Source organism: Otolemur garnettii, unplaced genomic scaffold, assembly GCF_000181295.1.
Source record: "Otolemur garnettii isolate 467f Iridium unplaced genomic scaffold, OtoGar3 scaffold00023, whole genome shotgun sequence".
Lineage (NCBI taxonomy): Eukaryota > Metazoa > Chordata > Mammalia > Primates > Galagidae > Otolemur > Otolemur garnettii.
In genome coordinates, this window is record NW_003852418.1 from 15,215,077 (window position 1) to 15,241,398 (window position 26,322).

General features: G+C 42.3%; 1 protein-coding gene across 2 annotated transcripts in view; it reads left to right on the plus strand.

Moving 5' to 3' along the window:
- Positions 1 to 907: 907 nt before the first annotated feature.
- DOK5 (docking protein 5) overlaps positions 908 to 26,322 on the plus strand; it is a 141,252-nt gene continuing 115,837 nt past the window's right edge. The window contains exon 1 of one of the 2 annotated variants that reach the window (XM_012803842.1): positions 908 to 1,096. Coding sequence is in view for 1 of the 2 variants with exons in the window: in XM_003787709.3 (XP_003787757.1) it covers positions 1,137 to 1,202 (66 nt within the window). In the remaining variant the exon portion in view is untranslated. Of the gene's footprint in view, positions 1,203 to 26,322 lie in introns of both variants that reach the window. The other variant, XM_003787709.3, reaches the window with a different exon arrangement.

A 26,322-nucleotide genomic window follows, 5' to 3' on the forward strand; every position in this document is an offset into this window, starting at 1 on the left:
AGAGTGAACTCTATTGCTGGACTATGGAGCTTTAAATAGGGGCTTGGTATTTACCTAAGGAGGCACCTACCTTCAGAAACGCAGGGGAGTTTAAATGAGTTAATTCATGCAAAGGGCTAAGAACAGTGCCTGGCACCCAGGGTAGCCTACTTGATAACCACTGAGACCTACTGAGCCCTTACCCTGGGCTTCAGGACACAAAAAGTGATGAAACCAAGTCTCAGCCTCTGGGAAACTTACAGGGGCGGGAAAGACAGGCTCAAACAAGAAAATCTGACACAAGATACCACGGAAAGCTAATTGCCCAATGCCAAGGAAACCCAAGGAAGCTCTTAGCTTGAGCCGTGACAATATCCCTCTCCTCACAAGCCAAGGTCAAGGCAAAGCGTGGCAACACCATCTCTCTCTCTCTCCCTCTCTCTTTCTCTCTCTCTCTCTCTCTCTCTCTCTGTCACACACACACACACAGAGCCCTTCTTAGGGAAGAATCAAGGTTGAAAGGAGAGAGTGGATGGGCAGCGGCTGCAAAAAAGTGAAATCTCCTTTCTTGCTTAAATCAAACCCCTGGCGCGCGCAGACCGGGCGCTATCTGGGCAGGGGGCGGGTGGAGGCCCTCGGGGGTGGGAGCCGGTGAGGGATACACAGGGGAAGCGGGTCGGGAAGCTGGGCGGGAGACCAGGCCGGGAGGTGCCAGCGCGGTCGAGTGCGGCTGCTCGCGGGTGGCCACAGCCCGGCGCGGGACGCGCGCGGCTCCTCCTCTCAGCCCCCCACCCCTGCCTCCTTCCTCCTCCTCCTCCTCCTCGGCCCCGGGAAGAGGGAGGGCTGGATCCCTTGGCAGGCGCTGCTCCTCCTCCTGGCGGGCCCGCGGCGGAGTCAGCTGACACCCGCGCTCCAGCCTCGCTTCCCGGCTCCGCGCTCCCCTAAAGTGGCTGCGAGCCGGCCGCCCACTTTCGGGGTCTGGGGGACGGAGAAAGTGATGCGCGCCTTCTGAAGCCTCGCAGAGCGGCACCCGAAGCAGCGTCACCTCTCCAACTTTCCCCCCACGACTCCTTCTCTTGACCCTGCCCGCCCTCGACCCTCCCCAAAGCCACTTAGGGTGCGCGCGCTTGGGTAAGGGGGGCTACCGGCTGCCTGGGATGGCTTCCAATTTTAATGACATAGTGAAGCAAGGCTACGTGAGGATCCGGAGCAGACGCCTCGGGGTAAGTATCGATCCTTCCTTTCCCGGTTCGCCGGCGCGATTGTCTTTATCTTGAGCCGGCATCCCTGGAGAGGGGAAGGAGGTTCCCGGCTGCGCTGGCCAGGCGCGCGGTGGCTTCTCTCCCAAACCCACACCTCCCGCGGCGGCCACTGGAAGGCCAGCGTCTAGGTATGTAATGGATCTATCTTTATCTCGCGGATGACTTGGCTTTCTGGTGGTGGCCGCTGTTGGGCTGCGGTAGCCGCTGGAGCCCATCTCCTCGAAATAAATATTTCTCAGTAGCCATGGGAGTCGGAGCCGAGAAGCCGGGCGGGCGCGGAGCCGGCCGGACGGCCCAGCCGCCCCTCTCTTTCCACTCGCCGCCAACTTAACTTTTCCGGGGGACGGATGGGCTGGTTGAGGAGTAGGACACACATTCTTGGTGTGAACGAGGTCAGTGACCCTCGGACCCCAGGGAGAGATTTGTACCCAGCAGAAAGGTCTCTCCTGACTGGTGATCCTGGACAGTGACCCCCTCTGTCCAGGTGCTGCAAAGGCGGTGTGTGCTGACCTGTGCCCGAGGCCGGCGCCCGGGAGATGCCTGAGGCTGAATTTTGTCTCAACCTGAACGCAGGTGATGGATTTCTGTAGCCGGAATACACATTGGGGACCCACTGGAAGATTATTTAGTGTGGACGAACGTGATACCCGGCGTAGAGAAAGTGCTCGCTAAATTATCTACGGAAAGAATTAGTGAATGAATCTGAGGGTACTTGGGGACAGATTCTGAAACTCCCTCTGATTGCCCCCGTCTCTCTCGGCTCTTCACTAGGGGGCCTGGAAGAGAGAAACCACTCTCTCTGTCTGTGGGTTGGAGGGATGGGGAAGGAATTCTTGAGGGAGGGTTAGCAGATGCAACCCTTAGTTTTTTGATTGCAAACTAAGTACCTCATTTCTCTTCGCCTTGTGTCAAGTTTTGTTGCGTTTTTAGTTATTCCTGTGCCTTTTGCCCAGAGATGGGGGTGAAATAGGGGCCAGGAGAGGAAAGTCTACTTCCGTAGCCCCTGAAATGATGCAGAAGGTCCCTGTGGTGGGCGAGGGACCGACAAGTGAGAGTCTTTCTCTACAAGTGAGTGTATATGACGTTTGGTATCTTTCTCTTAATTGGTTTTTGGACTGTTTTTGTGTGGCAGATATTTTTACTGAAAATTGAAAAGGCATTTCACAGTAGTACACTGAGCCGGGGGTGGGGGTGGGGGTGGGGGAACCCTGGTTGGCAGGAACACCTGTAATTATTATAAAACCTTTGCCTGATTCTCTCTCTCTCCTTCCTTCCTTCCTTCCCTTCTCTCTCTCTTTCTTTATCTTTCCCTCCCTCCCTCCCTCCTTCTTTCTTTTCCTTTCCTTCTCTCTTTCTTTCTCTCCCTCTCCCACTCTATCTTTCTCTCTCCTCCGTCCCTCCCTCTCTTCCTCCCTCCCTCCATCCTTCTTTCTATTTTTTCCTGCTGGTTACCAGGTATTAGCAGTTAGGTCCTGTGATATTGTGAATATATAAACATGTATTTAGAGAGCAAGGTGACAGCACTAACCGTCTCCATCAGCCCTGCCAAAGTTCCCTGGGTTTTCTTTTCAACTTTGCAAATGTGCTCATTGGCGAGAACAACCATTGTTGGGGAACTTCACAGAGTAATTCCCATGAAAACTGCAAAAAAAAAAAAAAATAATAGGAACTTCATATTTCTGATCAGCTTATAGGCTGGCCAAGTATTGCAGTTTTAAGGGGAGGATGAAAAACGCCATTCTAATCTGGATTTACTCCAGCATGCCAATTGAGGAAATTGGTAAGAGGCATCCGTTCTGTGTTAGAGAGCATTCCAGTAGGAAGAACATGCATTATTAATGCACAAGATATGAATTATTCATAAGGATCAGAGTTTATGCCAAATCGTGACACATGGTAATTTATTTGAAAAATGGGTTACCACCACTTCCTGGTTTGTGGTAATTGAGATTATTTTTTCTATATTATTAAACTCAATATAATATAGTCCTATGTGTGTGCCAGCATTTAAGGCAGATATTTAAAGCATAAAGATCAGAAATGTAGTTTAGTGTGCATTTTTTTTTTATATTTTATAGTATTTTTGGTGCCAGTGAGCAGTATACTTTCTGGAGATGGATTCGTTTCATCTGTCTTAACACTCAACTAGATTTCAGAATATCCACTGAGTTATGGTTACCACTCACAGAGAGAAAGGTCAAAAATACAGTCAAATAAACTTGTCTTATTTGTAATAAGTTAATTTTTAAAAAATGTTTTCGTGATGTAATTTACACACAAGGCGGATCACGCAGTTTTCAGAACACAGTGTAAACTCAAGTTCTAACGAGAACTGAAAGTCAGGGGAAAGATGCTTTGGGAAAATGGCAGATGGGCCCTCTGTCCAAAGTAAGGAATGTCAGTGGTATTAGTCTGGCCTGCATATAGCCTAGAACAGCGCGCACCCTGTATATTCTAAGAACACGGGCGAGTCTCAGTGAGGAGGGGCACTGTGTCTGGCACAGACTTAGCCTCCAGCAAGTGCATGTGAAGTATGCATCCAGCTATACCATGAATGTCAGACCTTCAAGTCCCAGTCCTCTTTAGGAACTGGCTCGAGGGTGGTTTTATTAATGGAATCCAGACAAATGTCTGTGGAAAGTAACCATGTTTGGGGGGCTTTATAATTAAATACAAAAACAGCATCTCATGGTCAGCAGCTGCTGTGCCAAGGAATAATCCCTCGGATTTGGAAAGAGAGAAGGGAACGAATTCTATTTCTCTGACTTGTGAGCCCTAGGACCCTTGACCTTCCTTGGCCTCTTTTTATCTAGTCTGCACGACTGTAATAGTCTGAACACTATTTGATCATCTTCCATGAGATACTTGTGAAAATGCAATGAAAGGATGGAGCATTGTTTCGGATTTTTTTATTTTCTTTAGTATAATCGATGATGAGTTAGGACTAGTGGAAGGAGATGGGATTATCAAGTCCCTTTTCTTTCCATCTAGAAGTATCCCAAGGCATGAATACTTATGCAGCTGTAGATCTTTTCATCAGATGGAGCTTTTATAAATCATATATGTGTGTGTATACACATATAAAAACACATGCATATAATATGTAATGCATATATTACGTAATATATATCACCCATATATACATATAAATCCAAATGTTTTTAATGGGACAGGAAACATTCCTTTTTGTTTTTTTGAAGCTGGGATCTCCCAAGTAGCTGGAACTGGGACAGGAAACATTCCAAGAACATCCCCATTCAAATGGGTCACAGATCAGTGGCCATCTTCAGTTGAAGTCCTAACTCCCCCAACAGTTTATGTAATTAAGTGATCAAATATGTATAGCCGTATTCTTTTCCTTAAACATCATAAAGCTTAATGAAATTCCAATCATTTAACTCAAACTTTCAGCGTCTTCACATCTACATTCTTCAGCTTAATCGCCATTGGTTCTTGGAGGTTGCAAGCTGAGCTCTGGTATTTGTTCAGAAGGGTTACTGTTATTATTTAGGGGCCTGGGGTGGGAGGGGAGCAACTGTCTGTAATTATCTGACTAGTCCACAAACTGCACTAACCATTTCTTCTTAGGCCAGTGGCAAATGAGGCCATTTTCATATCATTAACGTGCAGAGGGTGTGACTTCAGCAGCATCATATGATGCTTAGTTTTTTCCCTTGCAAAGGAGAGAATTTTCCAGTCAATATTTGCCAGAGTGTGTTCATAATGCAAGCTTCAGAGCTTAAGCTCAGACCCATTTTCTTCATCCACACCCAATCCCTCAGTTACTTGCCGTTAAATAACAATTCTGTGCCTTCACCTACCAACGAGGTAGTCGTTCAGGCCTTGTCTCTGCGTGCTGGTCTGACACCTTCTCCTTACCGCCCCACATCTCCACTTGCACATCTAACAGATGACTCAGACTTACTGCGTCCAAACCTTTGACTGTGTCACCCACACTTGCTTCTCCTGGAGTCTTCTCCAACTCACTCCCTAGAGGTCCCCAAGTGTTGGTTGCCCAGATAAAAATCAATGAGGCAAGAAAGCAAACAAGCAAAGCTTGAGGCTGTTTCTCTCTTCTCCGTTCATCTGTCACCCCACAATGACTGGGTCAGGAGATCTTGTTGACTCCATCCTAGACATCCTCTGCCTAAAATCCAATGACCTTTCACCCCATCCACAGCCACCACCCCGTCCCCAGCCCCACTCATCTCTTCCCTGGAATGCTGGGGTAACTTGCTCCTTTATCCCCTTGCCTGGGCCCTGGCTCCCCTTCATCCAATCTCAACATGGCGGCCGACAAGTTTCTCTGGAAATGTAAGGCACGGCATGCTGCCTGGCTGTTGAAACCACAGTGGCTTTCCATGTACAGCAGAGTGAAGCCGTACAAAGGACTCGGACTCAGAACCTTTCCTCTTTCTGCTCCTTCTCTGCTTGGAATGCTGTTTCCCAGCTCTCCCTTCTGGGCCCACTTGCCCACCCCTTCAGCCACTTTTTCAGGAAGCCCTTCAGACCACCCTGTTATATTTCTCTCCCCTCTTCCTTCTATCCCTGTTTTTCTCCTTAGACATATCACCCCCTCACACACACACACACACACACACACACACACACACACGTATTGGCCTGGATATTTACCTATTTGCTTATTGTTCTTATACCCCAAAGGGCAAGTGAGGCTCCGTGAGGGCTGGGGTCTCTCTCTTTTAATCCTAGCTGTGCCCCAGTGCCTAGAACAGTGCCTGGCACAGACTGAGCACTTGAGGAAGACTTGTTGAAGGAAGGAATGAGGGAAGGAAGGAAGGAAAGAAGGAAGGAAGAATTCCATCAGTGTGTAGTGGTCTAAGAGAGAGTAGGCTTTGATATGAGACCACATTAAAATCCCAACTCAGTGTCTGGTTGTGTAATGTCTGGTGAGTTACTTAATATCACAAGCCTCAGTCTTCTGTGAAAATGTGGACACTTTTAATAACCTTCTAATAGATGGATCATTGTAAAGTGCTTAGCACGATGTTTAACATGGTAGAAACCCAATTAACATCTCTGACTGCCCTCCTCCTAGTGCAGGGAGGGGACGGGGACACTTAATTGGGTGTTATTTTCACTACTTCTACTGCAGTGGCTATTACCCTCAAAGAACTTGCTTTTTGGTTAGAAAAACACACTTAATAACCAAGAAATAATGGACAAGCATAAATATTTCTTGACACTGATGCTAAGTATGGAAAGGATGTTTGTTTCCATCAGACTTTTCGTGATCTTTGCACAAAGAGCCTGAATAATGAGAAATACATCTCCCTGTAACTTCATTTTGAGCTCACTGAACTAGGAGGGATGCCTGTTAATTTGGGGGACTTTTGATAGCAGAGAATAGGCTTAAAAATTAAGCAGTTAGCGGCCAGATTTGAGAAAACAGAATATTTTCTAATGCTGCATTGTCCGGTTTTACCCTGAACTGGGATGCCAGAAAGGCTTTGATGTTTCATTGGGGATTTTGAGATTTCGAATCTATGCATTTTACGGCATCACGACAGAGTCATAATTATAATGTTAAAATCATAGACATAGATATTTTGTACACTATCATTATGGATCGTGTACACGTGCAGACTCACATGCCTATACAAACACACGCAACCATTTCAGGAAGATGCACGAAGTACTGGTTTTTTTTTTTTTCCTTCAAGAAAAAGAGGCGTTAAGTCATGAAATTTATGGCCAGACTTGGATATATACATGCGTCAGTCAAGATGACGTGGCATTTCTGCTCCCTTGGAATTAGGGTCACTGCTTTGGAGTTGGCACTTCAGTCATCGTCATCTGATTGTCACGTGTACGACACCATTAATTTTACATCAAGTCAGACTTTACATCATCATCCTCCAAGTTGCTTAAAGCAAAGAATGGCCAATTTAGTGACTCTACCTGTAGATATCCAGCAGATTAGTAATAGGATACTTTCCCCCACATCGGCCAGTTTATTTTATCTATTTGCTTAGTTTATTTATTTATTTTTTGAGACAGAGTCTCACCCTGTCTCCCTGGATTGAGTGCCATGGCATCGTCTCAGCTCATAAGCAACCTTAAACTTTTGGGCTCAAGCAATCCTTTGGTCTCAGCCTCCCAAATGTCTGGGACTACAGGCACCCACCACAATGCCTGGCTAGTGTTTCTATTTTTAGTAGAGATGGGATCTCACTCTTCCTCAGTCTGGTCTTTAAGTCCTGTGCTCAAGGGATCCTCCTACGTTGGCCTCCCAGAGTGCTGGGATTATAGGTGGGAGTCATTACACCCAGCCTATCAGTTTATTTTTATAAATATTTTATGAAAGACTAGATGTTCATTTTTTAAAAACAACTTTATAAGTTTATAGAGAATTGTTACCTTTGGTATTTTAAGAAGGTAGTTTTCATTTGGAATATATTTTCTTCTATTTATTTTATTGTTCATCATGCATTCTTTGAAGGTCTACTAGTGTTAAGCTGAGTGATACCCTCTTAAATGAAGCAGATATAATCACTGTCCTCAAGTTATCAACAGTGTAATCTTGGACTTTTATTGTTAACTATAATTAAGGGTGAACTATTCTGAGTATCAGGTCAGATATCGAAATGAAAAGATACCTGTAAATATCTCCCAGTTCTTCTGTGTGTGTGTGTGTATAAAGAGGAAAGGCAAATTTGATTTTCCTCCTATTATAGGAATTTGATACTAGTGGGTTAGAAATAAGACCTTTGGAGATTCTCAGGCAGGATGAGATTATGTTGCCTCCTTCCTGAAACCTCTGTTTTGTGAAATTCAAAATAAAATTGTGAACACAGAAATGCCGTGAGGTATATCTGAATGTTGAAATGAACATTTCCAGAATACAAATGGCTACATTTTTTGGTGTTTGGAAGCTGATTTTTGCAGAGAAGTTGGGGAGGGGTGACCCTATTTTATTAGTACTCTCAGCTTCTGATTATGCCCCAGATCCCAGGGAACATAAATGTTAGCTGTGTGTATTGTGTACTCGAGTGGAGTTGTTAGCCACGTTCCGAGGGTAGGATTCAGGTGACTTTTCTGAGCTGCTCACTTGTAGCTTGTATGAGATTCTAATAGGGGCCCCAACCTCTCTGCCCGAGGCCTGCCCAATTCCCATCCTTTATACTTTCCAAAAGGTTCAGAACCACTGTCTCATTTTTAAAAATTAAAATTTTCATTTTTAGATACTTTGAGGTTCACATGCAGTTGTAAGAAATAACACAGAGAGATGTCCCGTGCCTTTGGGCAAGTTTTCTTCAGTAGTAACATTTTCCAAATCTACTGGACAACTTGAAAACCAGGATGCTGACACTGATACAGTCAAGATACAGAATATTCCCCCAGGACTAGGATCCTTCTTCCTGTTCTTAAATAATTGATTGTCCCATCCTGTTCTCATTCTCATAGTCCTAAATCCCTGACCACCACTAATCTGTTTTCTATTGTTACAATTTTTTTATATTAAATCATAGCTGTGTACCTTAATGCAATCATGGGGTACAATATGCTGGTTTTATATACAATTTGAAATGTTTTCATCAAACTGGTTAACATAGCCTTCATGGCATTTTCTTAGTTATTGTGTTAAGACATTTATATTCTACACCTAGTAAATTTCACATGTACCCTTGTAAGGTGCACCATAGGTGTGGTCCCACCAATTACCCTTCCTCTACCTATCCTCTCCCCTTCCCTCCCCTCTCTCTCCCCTTCTTCTTGGGCTATAATTGTGTTATAGTTTTCATAAGAAAGGTATATTGGTTTCATAGTTAAGACTGAGTACATCGGATACTTTTTCTTCCATTCCTGAGATACTTTGCTAAGAATATGTTCCAGCTCCATCCATGTAAACATGTAAGAGGTAAAGTCTCCATCTTTCTTTCAGGCTGCATAATGGCGTACATATACCACAATTTATTGATCCATTTATGGGTTGATGGGCACTTGAGTTTCTTTCATGACTTAGCAATTATGAATTGGGCTGCAATAAACATTCTGGTACAAATATCTTTGTTATAAAGTGATTTTTGGTCTTCTGGATATCTGCCGAGTAGAGGAATTGTAATAGGGTATTTCCTAAATCAGTTGAAAAATTTTTTGATACAGATCTCATTTCCTACTTTTTTCCATTGGTGAATTATGCTTTTGGTATTCTTTGTTCAGCCCAGTATCTTGAATATTTTTAAAAACATTTCTTCTAAAAGGTTTCTAGTTTGCATTTTACATTTAAGGGCACCATTCATTTAGAGTTAATTTTTTATATATAAAGTGTGCATTTTAGGTTAAAGTTATTATGACTGTGATTTTGCCTGTAGATGTTCAGTTACTCCAGCACTACTTGTTGAACAGACTGTCTTTTCTCCACTGAGCATTTTTGTGGGTGTGTTGCCGTAAGGGTCTCACGGAAAAGCCATGTCGCGAAGAATAAGCATGCTTATTGGGATTGTGTTTTAAATAAAGGTGACCATCTGCTCACTCAGGCAAAATGGCAAGCTTTCTTTGTTCACTGTTGGTTTATATAAGCAATCTTGGGCATGTGCACTATACAGCAATGACCTCATTAATCCATTTAAACATCTTCTGACCACCCGCCCTGTAAGTAGCTCCTCCCTGGTAATCTGATAATCCACCCAACATACACCTTTAAGCATAACCCTTTCAACATAACCCGGTTTAACATAACTTAATGAAGAACATGTTGTCAGTCATTACTTTCTTTGTTCTTATCTGATGAAGCCTGAGGCTATGGGAGAAAGAGACCGATTTGAATGTCTGTTCTACTGACCATGCCATTTGGAGGCAGTTACTTCAGATCTTTAAGCAAAGCATAGAGAAACTTCTTGGGCATACAGGAGTTTGTGTGCAAACCTCTGCTCCCATGTAGGCCTTAAGTCAGGGGGTTTTTTGCTGGAGCCTTTTATAAGGAATTCTCAGGCAGGACTTCTCAAAAGTCTTTCATGAGCCCAGGTTTCATCTGTGCCATTAGATACCTGTATACATTTGGTAAATTCCTCTTCTCTTGAGGTCCCCGAGCACATTACCATTCCTGGACCTGTCAGTAAGCGACCTTCGTCACTTACCACAGATCAGGAAAGGTTACTCCATTCCCAGACCTGTCAGCAAGCTACCTTCATCATTTACCACAGATCAGGAAAGGTTACTGATGGGTATCTGGCCAGTGTTCCAAAGGGCTTTTTCATTGGCCTTATCAAGTCAACGTTAATTCCTTAATGCAGTCTGGAAATGCTATTCTAGCCAAAGCCTTGGTCATATGAGGCCCACAACCAACCTGGCCACATGGGATTCTGCCTCAGTTTCTTACAAGTGTGCCTGCACAAAGTCTTTTCACTGCTCTCTCTCAAACGGATTTTTTTGGCCAGAGGCATATAGGCGTTTTGCCTATATGGGTGTCTATTCCTGGGTCCTCTATTCTCATCTGTTATTCTACCTGCCTTATTTATGTTTATTATATTTATTTATATACAATGATGTGTGTATATACTTGTCTATATTTATAACTATACAGTGAGTCTTGAAATAGGGTAGACTGACTCCTTCATCTTCTTTTTAAAATTGTTTTAGCTATTCTATTTCTTTTGCCTTTCCATATAAATTTTAGAATAATTTTACTGATAACTATTAGAAATCTTGCTGGGATAACCGTTTCATTGTCTCTCTCTATATATAATTGAATGGATATGTTAGTTTGTATAGGGTATAACTAGAGTAAGTTTGAGACTCACATTTTAGTTTGGAGCTCAGTTTGAGAACATATCAGTTCTCTAGCCTTGGGGAAAACTAAAACTTCTTATTGTTTAGCTTCTTCATAAAAAAAAAAAAAATGAGGATAATAATATACTTCTCACAAAAGATAAGTTAATCCTGTCCCTGACTCAGAGTAGAACTCAGTGAGTCACAGGATTGGGTTTAATTTTTTATGGGTAACAGGTTGAAATGATATTTGTGATTCATTGTCTGGAGCACTGGGCACTGCTAGAAATTAATTCACCCCTAGCCCAGCAGAAGAATCATGTCTTTGCTAATTAAAAACATGTAGCATTCTACCTTCCTCTTGCCGTTGACCTCAATGATTTATTTTTATACTACTGGATTTATTTAGGAACTACTAATGAAATCCTATCTTGGAAAATAGAGAGTTGAATATATTAGCCAAAAATGATGGGCCTTTGATTAAAAGGCTGCCTGGAATGTTTTTGCCTATTAATTCTGGCAGCCTTGCCCAAATGTGAGAATTATATGTCTGGAGAGATAGTTTGAGGGCAATCAACAGTGCTGAATCATGAAATGAGAAAAGAATGTTACTTACCATTCAACATACTTTAAAGGGTTCATGACTACTTTGGCTTTTAGTAGAGAGAGAATCTTAGCTGTGTTATTTTTAGGGTAACAGTATCGTATTTAATTGTATTAATTAACTTTATATTGTAAAAAATTTTGCATTTGCTTTCAAGTGATACTGATTTTCCATTTAAAGAGAAGAACGTGCTTCCACATTAAATAAGCGTATTTATTTTAGGAAGTAAAGAACTTGGATGATTGACTTCTAGTGATGGTGTTACCGCCCTGGAGGTGGGTGGTGGAATCTCCATCTCTGGAGATTCAGGTTTACTGCACTTAAGTTTTTAAAAGTAAGTTTTCTGCAATTTCTTCACTTACAGCCGCCACTTGGCTTTATTTTATACAAGTACCTTAAAATTGGGATCTGTGGAAAAATCTCCCAGATACCCAGTATCATTCTCTTAAAAAAAAAAAAAAATCCTTCGGATGTCACCATGTGTATGTCACCTGTCACCGTACCAAAATGTACAACCTGATATGACATTTTCTTAAACTCCTATTTTTTCTTCCCTTCATTCAGACATGCAATGACTATTTTAGTGGTTAATACAAAGAAAAACTTGCCTGTCTTATGAATGAGCTAACTCAAACCGAATTAAAATGCTGGCATCGAGTTTGCAGCTCTCATGTCATGTGTCTCAAGGTTGAAGAGGGCAATTAAGTTCTTAAAATGAATTTTTTAATCTTAACAAATGCACTAATTTGAGAGAAGAAATTTAGTTTCAAAACCTTTAAGGAATCATATTTCTTTGAAATGCTTAGCAATGTCCACTCTTCAGACCAACAATGTCCTCAGTTTTCTGGTTCTAATCTGAGAAAAAGTCACTTTTTGAGCCTGAATTATATTCCACTGACAGTGGCTTTGAATCTAGAAGTTATCGTGAAACTAGCCTACTCTTCCATGTCTGTTAATTCAGATGTGACTTGTAGTGTGAGTAAGGTTTGATAGGAACAGGGGACCATTCCCCAGGTGGAGGGGGGCTGTCCCTGGAGAGCACTTCCTTGGTGATTATCACGTCTTCTCCTTTAACTGGCCTTTCTCACCTCTGGTTTACTCCTGGCCAGCCTGCTGTTGGTGCCCAGATTCCTGTCTCAGAACTACTTGCCTTGACCACCACACTTAGAGCTGCCTTCTCACACCCTTCTAGAACCTAATTTGTCTAGGCATAGAATTTTTAAAAGTTAATTTTCTTAACATTGTGCAAGTAACCTTAACACAGAATGCATCCATGCATTCACAAGTCTCAAGAAATTACAAGAATTTTGTGGAATTCTACTGTGTAATGTTTGTTTGTCTAGAAGTCTTCTGAAGTATCCCAACTGCAGCCCTCAGGACAGGCTGAACCCACGGAAGAGAGAGACCTGGCTAGAATGAGCCAGGCCTGATTTTCACCCTGTCCTGCTGCCGGCCATCTGCTGTGGCCAGAACATGTCACTGAACTTCACACTTCAGCTTCCGTTGCAGCAAGAGGGACACAGGGACGCCTGCACTCTCTCCCTTCCCACCTGTCCACCTCTGTGCTGGAAGTGTGGCTGTGGATGTGAACAGCATCCCAAGTGCACAGAACATTCTATTTACCCCGAGTTGGTCTCCCGGAGCCTCCCCATTAGCATTCTTAGTGAAATAACAGAGAAAACTTGGCATTTTTCTCCAGAATTGCTAGGACTAATATACCACAAACAAGAACTGAGGACCTTTATAATTTATTATTTACTTGGATTCGTGAAGGGATCTTATCTTAGAAAATGCGGAGTTTAATTTCTGGCAAAGAATAAAAGAAACCAAGCAAGAAAGAAAGAGAAAGAAAGAAAGAAGGAAGGATTTACCTTATAGGGGTACAGGTGAATCTTTCTAAGAGTAGAATGTGAACGTTTTAAAGCAATAACTGAGAAAATGACATGAAGGCTGTGTTGACCAGTTGATGGAAGTATTTCAGATTGCATGTGAAAACCCCACACTGTACCCTAGAAGTGCATTAATGTACATAGTTACCGTTCAAAAAAAAAAAAAAAAAAAGAAAGAAGGAAGGAATTTTGGGAAGAATAAAAGAAATAAAACAGACCCACTCTGTCTGCAGCAAAGGATGTCACAGATGATACCTACAGATAGAAATTATTTTTCATGAGCTCATATTTCATATTATACGTCCCTGGTAGATAAATAAAACAATGCCAACAACAACAGAATGAAGAGGAAATTTCCCTCCCACCCAGACTTGTCTCATTTACCAAGGATAAAGAAGATTCTTGCATATTTGTATATATTTGAAATTTACGTAAAAAAAATGCATGTATTGGCTTGGTGCCTGCACTCAGTGGTCAGGGCACTGGCCTCATGCACTGGGTGGGGCTGGTAGGTTTGAACTGGCCCAGGTCTGCTAAACAATAATGACAACAATAACCGGGCATTGTGGCAGGGGCCTGTAGTCCCAGCTACTTGGGAGTTGAGGCAAGAGAATCTCTTAAGCCCAAGAGCTGGAGGTTGCTCTGAGCTGTGATGTGATGACACTCTACCGAGGGCAACATAGTAAGACTCTGTCTCAAAAAAAAAAACAGGGCGGCACCTGTGGCTCAAAGGAGTAGGGCGCTGGCCCCATATGCCGGAGGTGGTGGGGTTCAAACCCAGCCCTGGCCAAAAACTGCAAAAAAACAAAAAAGCATGTATTTATGCATACATATAATTTGTTTCATGCATACGTATGTGTGTGGGCTCATATAATACTGTTACATGCTTTTAACTTAAGTTGGAGCACTCTTCAAAAACTTTTGTGAATTCTCATTATTCCCTATTTGTCTATAACACACTTTCTTGAGTTAGTATACTAATAAGGGACATTGTTAGGTAATTTCCAGTTTTTGCTATTTCAACAATGAAGCAGTGACATCCTTGAGCATACGCTTATGAATTCATGATACCATATTTCTGAAAAAAGTCCTAAGAATAAAGCTATTCTTACAAAGCTATTTGTGAGTCTGATGTATGGAACCAAATTTCCTCAAAGAGGTCACACCGGATACACACAGACCAAGAGTGGTGTTAAGTAAACATTTCTGCTTATCCTAATCTAGAGTGTGTTGAGCTCTGTGTGTGTGTGTGTCCAACTTTTAAAGGATGTGCCCTGTTTCTTAGCTCAATCCCCCACTCCCTAACTCTGTTCTTCAATGGCAGATTGACCACCTAAACAGTTAAACCTAATCCTATCTGACCTTTACTGAAAACTCTCCATTACCTTCTTTTCCTAGGTAAATATCTCTGCAGTATTGTCAAGACAGTGCTGACCTCACTGTGTGTCACACAGCGCTCTCCAAAATCACTGTATAAGCCAAACATTCCTACTTTAGATCCTCCTCTGTTTCTGCCCTTAGGTGTGGTTTTTCTATTGACTATAAAGTTCTTCCTTTATTCTTAGTTTCTCTCATTTCTTCTTATCCTGAAAAGCCCAGATTGGATGTCATTAATTTGGAGATGCTTTTACTGGCCCCAGCCCTCATCTAAATGATGGGGGTAGCCACTTGCTACATGTTACACTTATGGTTTAAATTAATTGAAATTAAATAAAATTTTAAAAACTCAATGTCTTGGTCACACTAACCACATTTTAAGTGACCAACATCCAGATGAATTGTCATTAGTGATTACCATATTGGATAATACAGACGTGATATATTTCCATTACTGTAAGTGGTTACCATATTGGATAATACGATGTGATGTATTTCTGTCATTGTAAGTGATTACCATATTGGACAATGCAGACATGATATATTTCCATCACTGTAAGTGGATACCATATTGGATAATACAGATGTGACATATTTCCATCACTGTAAGTGATTACCATATTGGATAATACAGATGTGATCTATTTCCATCACTGTAAGTGATTACCATATTGGATAATACAGATGTGATATATTTCTGTCACTGTAAGTGGTTACCATATTGGATAATACAGATGCGATATATTTCCATCACTGTAAGTGATTACCATATTGGATAATACAGATGTGATACATTTCTGTTACTGTAAGTGGTTACCATATTGGAAAATACAGATGTGATACATTTCCATTACTGTAAGTGGTTACCATATTGTATAATACAGACGTGATATATTTCTATCATTGTAATTTGTTACCATATTGGATAATACAGACGTGATATATTTCTTTCCATCATTGTAACTGGTTACCATATTGGATAGTACAGACATGATATATTTCTGTCACTTTAAGTGGATACCATATTGGATAATACAGATGTGATATATTTCCATCGTTGTAAGTGGTTACCATATTGGATAATACAGATGTGATGTATTTTCATCATTGTAGAGAATTCCATTGGACAGTGCTTCTGTATATTATTTCTTCATAATACTGATGCACACTTAAAAATGCATGTTCTGAGAGTGTTGATTTGATGGTTTTGGCCTGAGCAGGCTGTGACCTTCACAAGGACACAGCTTGTTCTTGTCTTGTTTCCTGCTTTTCCCCATATAGTGGAAGTTCAGTGACTCTCTGTTGAATGACTAACTGAATGAATGAATGCATGAATGAGTGAATCAAATACTCCTCTAACCTGTTAGCTTTATTGTTATACCTCAGTGTTCAGTAGACCTGGGAAAAGGCAGGATACTCTTTTACTCCATTTCTTCAATAACTCAATTAGGAAGATTCTAATTCTTTCATCATCATCTGGAACTATTTAACCTTTCCCATTAGGCTTGACATTTCAGAATCCATTGCTTAGTTCCGGGAGGGTCGGCTGTGTTGGGGCTGGACCTGTGTGGGGGACATGTGTGTCCCAGGTATCCACACCTCTTTTAGAGCTGGAACATCCATTCCTCCAGCTGCTGGTGGTGCATTGGACTGACAGTCATGCAGCTGAGCACAGAGCCACTTTGCCAAAAGTCAAACCCCTCTCTTGGAGAGTGAGCCCACACTCAGTGACTTTTGGGGACAACCTTGAGAGCATCCAAGTGCCTGGGAGGGCGTGCAGAGCTTTGGAGGCCTCCCAGGGTGCACCACCACGGACTTGATTCCTCCAAGGTGCTGATCCCCAGAGCCCCGCCCAGTAAATACCCCAGGTGCACCGCTCCTTCCCAGAATCCCCTTCCTGGGAAACTCCATCTGCAACAACTTGAGGTATAATTGCAAATCTGTGACTTCAGCTCAACCTTTTAAAGAGGGATTCAAGACCTTTTTCAAGAATCTGGCCTAATTTGTTGGCTCCTCCCTGTGTCTTACCCAGTGCTTTCAAAGCCAAATGGTTCTTTGGTTTTGTTTTTGTAAAATAGGGGGTCAGTGGCTTATTCCATTTGTGATGTTGTTAAAATGTACTGGTCTCTTCCCTTGAACAAAAGAAGAAAATACTTTCACTAGTTCATGACATTGAACTTGGAATGCGTAAATGGTCATTTCTTTCTCTGTGAAAAGAAGCTCCAAAGAAACAGTAAGCAAGACCTATATGCCTTAAAGCCATGTTATTTTAGCTTTTCTTGCTTGAAAGGCCTTATTATGGCTCTTTTTCCTGAGTACCTGTTTATAACATCATGAAAAGGGAATTCTGGGTATAGTTTATTGTGGCCAGAAGATGCTTTTGTCTGTGGATTTGATGCCACTTAAACCTTGAAAAGGGTATGTGGCTACCAAGTAGCCAAAAGAGGAGAGAATTTGAATTTTTTTCCTTATAACTGTCCATTTCACTGGGCACTTGTGAATTTCTGGAGAACATTTATATAATAGATGGAGTTAACAGAAGTTATACTGACCGGCGGACGTTTTCAGATTGATTAAAGCTTTAGAAAGAAGTACGTTTCCAAGGCTACCTTTTCATGAGAATGACAGTTTTACACATAGGACTGAAAACATTCTCATACAGAAATAAATTTCTGAGGTTAAATTCAGTTTTGAGACATAGATGCAAGATCCAGTATGTGAAGGAGATTGGACATTTTATTGTGTTAAATTTTGAAGCTTAGTTTTCAGAGATAGATGAAGTTGAATATTTCAAAAAATGAAAAAGTCCTTTTGTTAGACTAATTGCACCAATATTAACTCAGAGAATGGGTCAACTTTCTGCACATTAAGGTCATACATTGCAGGGAATTCGATCTTGATTTTAAATAGGCATTATGCATGAAAAGTCAGAAATACCGATTTCTCACTTTATCTTCTAAATGTTCAAACTGAGAAAGGCATTGATGTATTAGTTGGAGAAAGACTAGGATAAAAAATGTAAGGGTTATTAAAAATAAGACCTGTTTCTTGCTACTTTCTGACCTAGAGATGTGTGCAGGTGAAGATTATATTTACTTTAAGAGATACCATAGTAAAAGAACAGTATCAGTTCAAGTTTTACCATCAGAGAAAAGAAAAAAGAACCAGCACAAATAGGCATTCCGAGTGCAAAGGCATTTGGTATTAACTTGCCTCATCCTTGCAGTTTGCTGATGGGGAAACTGAGGCCAAGAGGGATTTCCTGACTTCTCCAGAACTCTGGCCCTCAGGAACTATATTTTAAAGCTGTCAAGTCTTTACCCTGATGGCTAAGAGTATATATCTCTGTGAGAGGTGGCAGACAGATTTTTCTATACTGCTGATTTGTAGCAATTTTGAACATGTGGCTTAACCTCTCCTCATTTCAGTCTCCTCATTTAAATGGTGTCAATAATTACAGCTCCTGAACCACAGGGATGCACTATTTTGAAAATTAACTAAAATAACTGATGCAGATTCTGAAGTTGGAGACCTAGGCTGGTTGTTCACCTGGATTCCTGAGCCAAACACAATCCTGGAAGGAACATGACAAGCTCTTAATGAATCAGAAAGTAGCTGCCACACACTGAAATGGGGAGAAACCGTCTCCTGTACTACCGAGGCTAAAACGGTCGTCGATTTAGATAGTTTTGGCCTTGGACAACATGCAGCCACGTTATCATTTGAATATGTATTTCCAAACCTTGAAATTTGTGTGGCTTGTCTGAGGAGGGTGTTGGTCCAAGGCATCCTTTAAATGGAGCCGCAGAAAAGTAAAAGATTGTATAATCTACTGGAAAGTGAGCATCACCAACTAGTGAATTAGAAATCTTCGTGTATTACTTTATTCTATTTGCTATGCCTTCTAGAAGGTTGTTTCCATCTGTTGGGAAGTAGGAGGAACAGAGAAAGTACAGTAAATAAGGAACATTTTGGCACACATCTGTCCATGTATGTATTTCTGCATGGTAGAGAAGAGAGGAAGGGGAGGGTTTCTGATAGTAACTGTTGGGAAGTCCTTGTGTTTTCCTCTAAGCTGTGAGGCTGAAGGGAGGTAAGGTGAGTTGAGCGCTTATTATCTTTTAAAAATGTTAATGTTTTATCTGTTTATGTAATTGCCTGTATATTTATTTATTTTTATCGTGTTCACCCGTGCCTTTGGTAGTACAATAAAAACAAATATTATGACTCTCATTGACCAGAGACAAGGAACAATGGTTGGGAGATGAGACTTTTTTCCAGTGCCTGTTTTATCTAAAATATATTGAAAATCTGTTTTCTGGGTGATAGGGGCATATCCTCATCTACCCTATTGTGTCATCCTGAAAGACATCATCCGATAATGTCACTGACCTTTTCTCTTATGTATCTGTTGGGACCTTGGAGAGCGACAGGTCTTGTTCATCCATATGCAAATGTCTCCCTGTGTGACTTTCACCTATATTTTGCTTTGCAGAAGAGGTAGCTGGGCAGCGTTACTTTCAGCACCTTAGCATAATTACCGTAGCTTTGTCAACAAGGGTATACGACATCTTGACAATGAGTGTGAAATGTATTTCCCTTCAGTGGCCATTATTAATGTCATTTTCATTAAGAGCATTGATAGCTCAGGATTTCAGCAACGTCTCTCTGAGTCATAATTTAGAGCACTGAACAGTCTTTACATGTCATATTAAGTTTACCCAGGGAGCAATAGAAGATCTAGTTTGTCAGGGGAGAGAAAAATGGGATTTGGACTCATATGCTCATATATTTAAAAATTGTGGCGTGGGACAGCGAAAGACTGTGGTCAGATTGAGCAAAGCAGGAGAGGAAGTTGGGTCAGATTTTGGGGGTAAATCCAGCTGATTTGGAATTGCAATTTATCTTGATGATTTGTACACTTCCGATTTTCCATGTCATTTTGCAAGTGTTTGCCTTTATGTAGTAAAATCACATTAAATATTTAAGAGCCACAACTGACAAGTTCTACATCCAACCTATTTTGTTTAGACAATAATAGAAAGTGGGGACAGAAAGAACCATGTCATTCCAAGCTTATTTTATAAAGATTTGTTTCCAAAAGCTAATATTTTTCTAGGTTTTGACTCTTCAGCCAAATAAAGATTTCCCTGTGAAGAACGAAGCCATCTAACTGTCATTTCAGCACGTTCAGTTGTAATATACATATAGAGATATAGTCATAGAAATGATGAGGTATATGAGTAGGAATTCTGGTTTCCATAACTTAAAGGCTCTGTAAATTGTTAAAGTGTTTAACTCATTTAGAATTTTATTACAACCAAAGGAAAATTGACCATGGCTTGAGAGTGAGCAGCTCTGCTGGGTTCAGTGCCTTAACAGCCAACCACCACAAAATGACTTCAGCAAACATTTTGATTTCATTCGTTCCAAAACAGAAAGAAGATACCTTCTATCTGTTTCTGGATTTTGAGCAAATTTTGGTTCCGCAGTTAATATTCTGAAGGCAATTTACTTGCTGTACGTGCTAACAGTGGAAAGCATTGAATTTGGCTTTCTGCCTCCGCCTTTTGTCACTTCTGCTGCATTGATAAAGTTATCTCCATCCGCTGCGACGCTCGGAGGGTAGTAGATAGAGAGTGTGCTCTTTTTAGTAAGTTCTACACTGAGTGAAAGTACGTCTCTGCCTGTTTCTGGGGTGCGTGTGGCACCGTCACAAACCACATTAAGCACAGAGACGGATTTAACCAGCCACATCCCAGTAACCTAATCATTCCTGTAGTCTAATGTGTTTAACACACTTACGCTCATCTGTGGATCCATGCATTCCCCACATGTGTTCATTTACTCAACGTCTTTTTATTAAATATTTACCATGTGTGACTTGCTTCGTGGTACCGGCACATTCCTGGTGAATCAAAGTAAACCAGAGAAGTTCATTAGTGGTAAATATTATTCCTTTGATTTGTGCTCATTTAACTGGTCACGTTGTTTAGTGTTTATTTTTATTTAGTTTTTTAGAGACAGGGTCTTACTCTGTCATCCAGGTTAGTGTACCATGGTGTGATCATGGCTCACCATAGCCTCAAGTTTCTGGGCCCACGGGATCCCCCCCACCCCGACCTTCCTCAATAGCTGGGACCACAGGCACACACCACCCTGGCTGGCTGATTGTTTTTAGTCTTTGGAGAGACAGGGTCTTGCTATGTTAACAAGGCTGGGTTTGAACTCCCAGTGCCAAGCCCAGTCCTTTTAATATCACCATGACAAAAACCACCATTTAACTAAGAATGTTTACAGTTACTACCATGACTTAAAATTTAAGAATTAAAACTTAAAAAAGAGCTGGGTATGCCTGTTCCTCAGGAGGCTGAGGGAGGAGGATGCCTTGAGCAATGGTGTCCACTGCACTGACCCCCCCAAGGGTAAAAGCAGCCTGGCTGCCTGGCGCCCCACTTCAGATCTTCCATCCACACTAACTTAGATCTGTGTAGAGAAGGCAGCTCCTTGAAAAATAGTTCCAGCTTATTAAACAAATTGGCATAAGATGAATCCACTGTGGAGATCACGAAACAATATTATTCAATTGTAAGTAGACACATGGCCCAGTGAAGATGGTGAGCCTCAGGCCTTCTCTTCCTTGCTAAGGAGGATGAGCAGGTCACAGAGAGGCTTTAAAACCATTGTTACCCACTGAACAGAACTTCTGACTCAGGTGGAATGCCTGATGTGACAAGGTATCTTTGTCACCGTGAGAGTCCACGATATTCCTCTCCTCATACAATTTCTTCGGCTCCTCGCACAGTTTAAGGCTTAGGAGGTGTGAGTGGAGAGGATGCCAGCTGAGGTCGGCCTCTCGGCCTCCTGCTTCCTGAGTGAAGGCAGCGAGGAGGTACAGGGTGACTTGGCAGACTCGGCAGAAGGGACTGGTTTTTCTTCATCTCTAGACAGAGCCCACTGAAGCCCCAGTCATCATGGCTACCCATCAAGGACAAAGCTGGTCTGCATCTCACCAAAGGCTTGTTGGCTTTGGAGGGACACATGCAGATTGACTCACCTCTGTGAGAGGTTGTCGGCCATCTCAGCACCTGTCAAAGAAATCTGGGGGGCTGAGAAACCCTCATGACTGGGTTTCCAAGACACCAACTTAAGTAATGGTGGATGGAAGCAGCCAGGGGTGTTCTTCCAACTTCACATTGTTCCCGTGGTGTTCTCCCCATCCCTGCTCCCTGTGTTGTCTCCTTGATTCTTTGCAGCCTTGAATTTGCACCTCACCCCTCACCCGATTGCACAGGTTAAAATTGGTTCTGCAATGTGCCAGCCATTTGATATTGGGCAAGTTACTTAAAGTCCCTGTGAAACAGAGATATGATAGTGTCCAAATCACTGGGGTTGCTAAACTATGATTCATGGGCCAAATACACCCCTCTCTCCTACAAATGGATTTACTGAAAGGCAGCCGTTCACATGTCATATGGGCTGTTTTCACCCTACACAGCAGGTTTGAGTAGTTGTGGCAGAGACCTTCGTGCCCACAAAGCCTTAGATACCTTCTGAGAAAGTTAGTGGACCCCTGGTTAATTCACATACGTGTAATTCATGAATGTTTCTTGGCTACTAAGTTGAGAGGTTGGGGCAATACAGGAATGGAGAAATACAGACTAAGATTTCTGCCCTATGGAGCTTACAATTCAAGGTGTGGAGACAGACAATAAAGCAAAAAAAAAAAAAAAAACCCTCGAAAACAAAAATATAAAATATACATCAGGTGATCTGGTGGTGTGGAGGAGAAGCAGGTTAGGGAGAGGAAGAGTGTGTGTGTGGAGGGTGAGTTGTGGTTTTAATTGGGGTGATCAGGGAGCCCTCACTGAAAGAGTGGCATTTACGCAGTGGCCCAAAGGAGGTGGAAAGGGGAGCCATGTGGACATATGAAGAGGAATGATTTGGGGATAAGGAACAGCCAACATGAAAGATAAAAGCCTCGAGGGGAGGGTGTCTGGAGTGGCCAAGGACCAAGAGGGAGGCCCATGGGCCTGCAGCCCCGTGAGCAGCAGAGAGGGGGCAGGGTAGGAGTTCCCTGGACACTGCCAGGGTATTGCATGTTTTCCGAGGCAGAAAGGGAGGCACTGGGGTTGTGAGCTGGCGAGTGGCACGCATTGGATTACCTTATCGAAGTATCACTCCGGCTGCCTGCAGAGGCACGAGTGTGAGCTGGGTTCGTGTGGCAGCTGTGGTGATGGTCACAGTCTGGGGTGAGAGCAGTGGAAGTGGAGACATAGCCCAGTTCTGCGTACATTATGCAAATGAGGATAAGAGGATTTCCTGGCAGATTAGGGGTGGATAAAGAAAGAGAAGTCAGGGCTTACTGAGAGGACTTTGACTTGATCAACTGGAGGACTGGAATTCTCCTCACCTGCACTGTGGCAGAAATGGAGATAGGGCCGGCTTTGGAGCAAAGTTAAGAGTTCAGAATCGCACACGTGAATTTTGAGATGTCGCTTAGACATCTAAGAGGAGATGTACATATTTATAGACATTGCCTGCCATGTAGGACATTTCCAAAAAAATGTCAGCTGTTATCATTACATGATTGAGGTTATTACTGAAGACTCAGGAAATATTTCTGAATACCTACTGTGTGTCAGCACTAGAGAAACAATGGTTGAGTTCCTGTTTCTGTCTTCATGGGGAGATAATTACTGGATGATTATATGTGAGATCACTTCTCTGGGAAAGTCAAGTTCTAGAGCAATCAAACAGAATCGGTCTGATTTCTTCAAAGTTAGCCCCTTACACTTCACTTACTCTCTATCCTGTCCGCATCTATAAAATAGGAACAGAAATTATGCTTTGGATAATGCATCTAGTGCTTAGTAAACATTAGCTCACGGTATAGCTGTGACATCATTCATTTGTTTCACAAATATTTGTTGAACGCTTACCGTGTGTCAGGGGTGTGGACAGCATTAATGATGTGGTATGGACAGGACAGATGAAGCTCTTGCCTTCAGGGAGGTCATGGGGGGCTGGGGTGGGCAACAGATGAGAAATAAATAAAAATAGCCGGTTGAGGTAAGGAATACAGAGAGAATTTAAATACAGACATTCTAGAGCCGTGTTGTCCTACAAAATGTGAAGTCACACAGTTCCAAGAAGCAAATTAAACAAGTAAAATGAAATAGGTAAAATTAACCTTAAAACGTGTTTTATTTACTCTATTACATTCCAAATATTACCATTTTAACACAGACTAAATATGAAAATTATTAATGAAACCCTTTAAATTCTCTTTTCTACAAAGTCACCAAAAACCCAATGAGCATTTTATACCCAGTGACACAATTCGCTTCTGTCTAGACACATTTCAAGTCGATGTTTGGCATATTGGACAGGCAGGTCTTGAGTGACTAAGTGTCTGCTTTGGGCCAAATGGTCAGGAAAAGTTGGGACATTATGACAGGAAGACCCCAGCCATGAAAAAATGTGAAGGATGGCCTTTGGTGTAGAAGAATGGACAAAAGAATGGGCTTTTGATGGTAATTGAGAACAGACCAGTGAGGCCATTGGGCTACAGCCTAGAAGACAAAAAGGATAGTCAAGGTGACACTGCAGAGATATTTGGGGCCAGATTTTGTAGGAATTTAAAGAGTTCATGGTAGAGAGTGTTGAGAACCCCTGGAGGGTTTTAAGGAGGGCAGTGATACAATAAAACTAATATTGGCTGCCATGCAGAGAATTCAATGCTAAGTCTAAAAAACGGAAACAGAAGCCCATTAGAGATACATCTAGCCCAGCTTTGGAAGGTCCAGGAAGGTCACACTTAGAGGAAGGGTGGTCCAGAAAGGACTAATCAAAGCAGAGATGGATCGAGGTGGGGCTGTCCGAGGCAGAGGGCGGTTTAGACTCATCATCATCAAATCATTTTGATTACACGATTTGCTCAATACAAGGAAAGAACTCCCAATATCTTTATTTATTATATATGAGCTCCACTATCCATCCATGAGTTACAGTACTATGTTTTAGTTTAATTTTCTTATTTATTCCATGCACACAGACATACATTCACAGAAGTTTTAATATTTTTTTTTTTTTCTTCTTCACTGCACTCTCCTTTGGAGATGACTGCTCTAGGTAGAGGGAATGGCTCAGGCAAAAGTCTGGAGTTAGGAGCGTGGCACACATACAGGGTGCCAAAGAGTACAAGGTACGGGGAAGGGCAGGCGGTGGCGAGGGAGTGTTTGGAGCCCTTTCTGGAGACCTATGCTGGGGCCCCATTATGAGGTGCTGGTAGCCCATGGGGAAGTTGTTCTTCATTTCCATACGTGACGGGAGGCCACTAGTGGTTTTTTTTTTTTTTTTTTGAGACGGAGCCTCAAGCTGTCCCCCTGGGTAGAGTGCCGTGGCCTCACAGCTCACAGCAACCTCCAACTCCTGGGCTTAAGCGAGTCTCCTGCCTCCGCCTCCCAAGTAGCTGGGACCACAGGCGCCCGCCACAACGCCTGGCTATTTTTGGTTGCAGCCATCATTGTTGTTTGGCGGGCCTGGGCTGGATTTGAACCCGCCACCTTAGGTGTATGTGGCTGGCGCCTTAGCCGCTTGAGCCGCAGGCACTGAGCCCACTGGTGGGTTTTAAGGTAGATACAAACCACAGCTGGCATTTGGGGGAGGCTCTACTTCACTCTCTTATCCTGTTGGTCTTTAACACGTGAGAAGCAAGAGCAAGTGAAAAGGGTTTCCGGCGAGATGGGGACAGGAGCCTTTGTTATTGACTAGAATTTTCTTCTTTCTTGGCTGTCCACTTTCTCTAATTAAATTATGTGAGTGGCAAACCCATGCTGGTAAAGGCTGAGCTTTAATCACAGAGAGGAATTTCATTCTAGGACGGAAGTGCTGGGCGGCTCACCCTGGTTGTAAACATCCCTCTCTAGAAGACAAAGGCTGCCTGGGGGCCACTGGGCTGAAAACTGTCCAGTGGTTCCGAAATCCAAGTCCACCAGAGGCTTTTTGAGGGCAGTACATACGCCTTTGAGAGGACCGATTTACCTTTTCTTTGGTTGTGAATTTTAAAAATTTGTTTACATAAGAATTCCCTGAAAAACAGGCTGCTGTAATAAAGCCGCCCATTTTTCCTTGTTGTAGGTTTTCCTTTTTCTTTTTCTGGATTTGGGCTCACTCAGCATGGAGGGGTGAACGATGCACAATCATTAAGAGTCACGCTTTATACTTAATCCTCAAATACACGTGCACTAAATAACATCACATTTTTAAAGCAGCTAGTTTTAAATTTTGTATATGTATGATGTCTAGCTGCTTGTTAGATTCGAAGAGAGAATAAGCCGTTGCATGTTAAATTTCTAGTCATGGTTAAGAGGGGTGTTTTATTGCTAATCTCTTTAAACCACAGCTGGGGATACAACCTCAGAAAACCACGTTATAATGATGACTAACCGGGAAAGCAGATGGTATTGCTGAACCA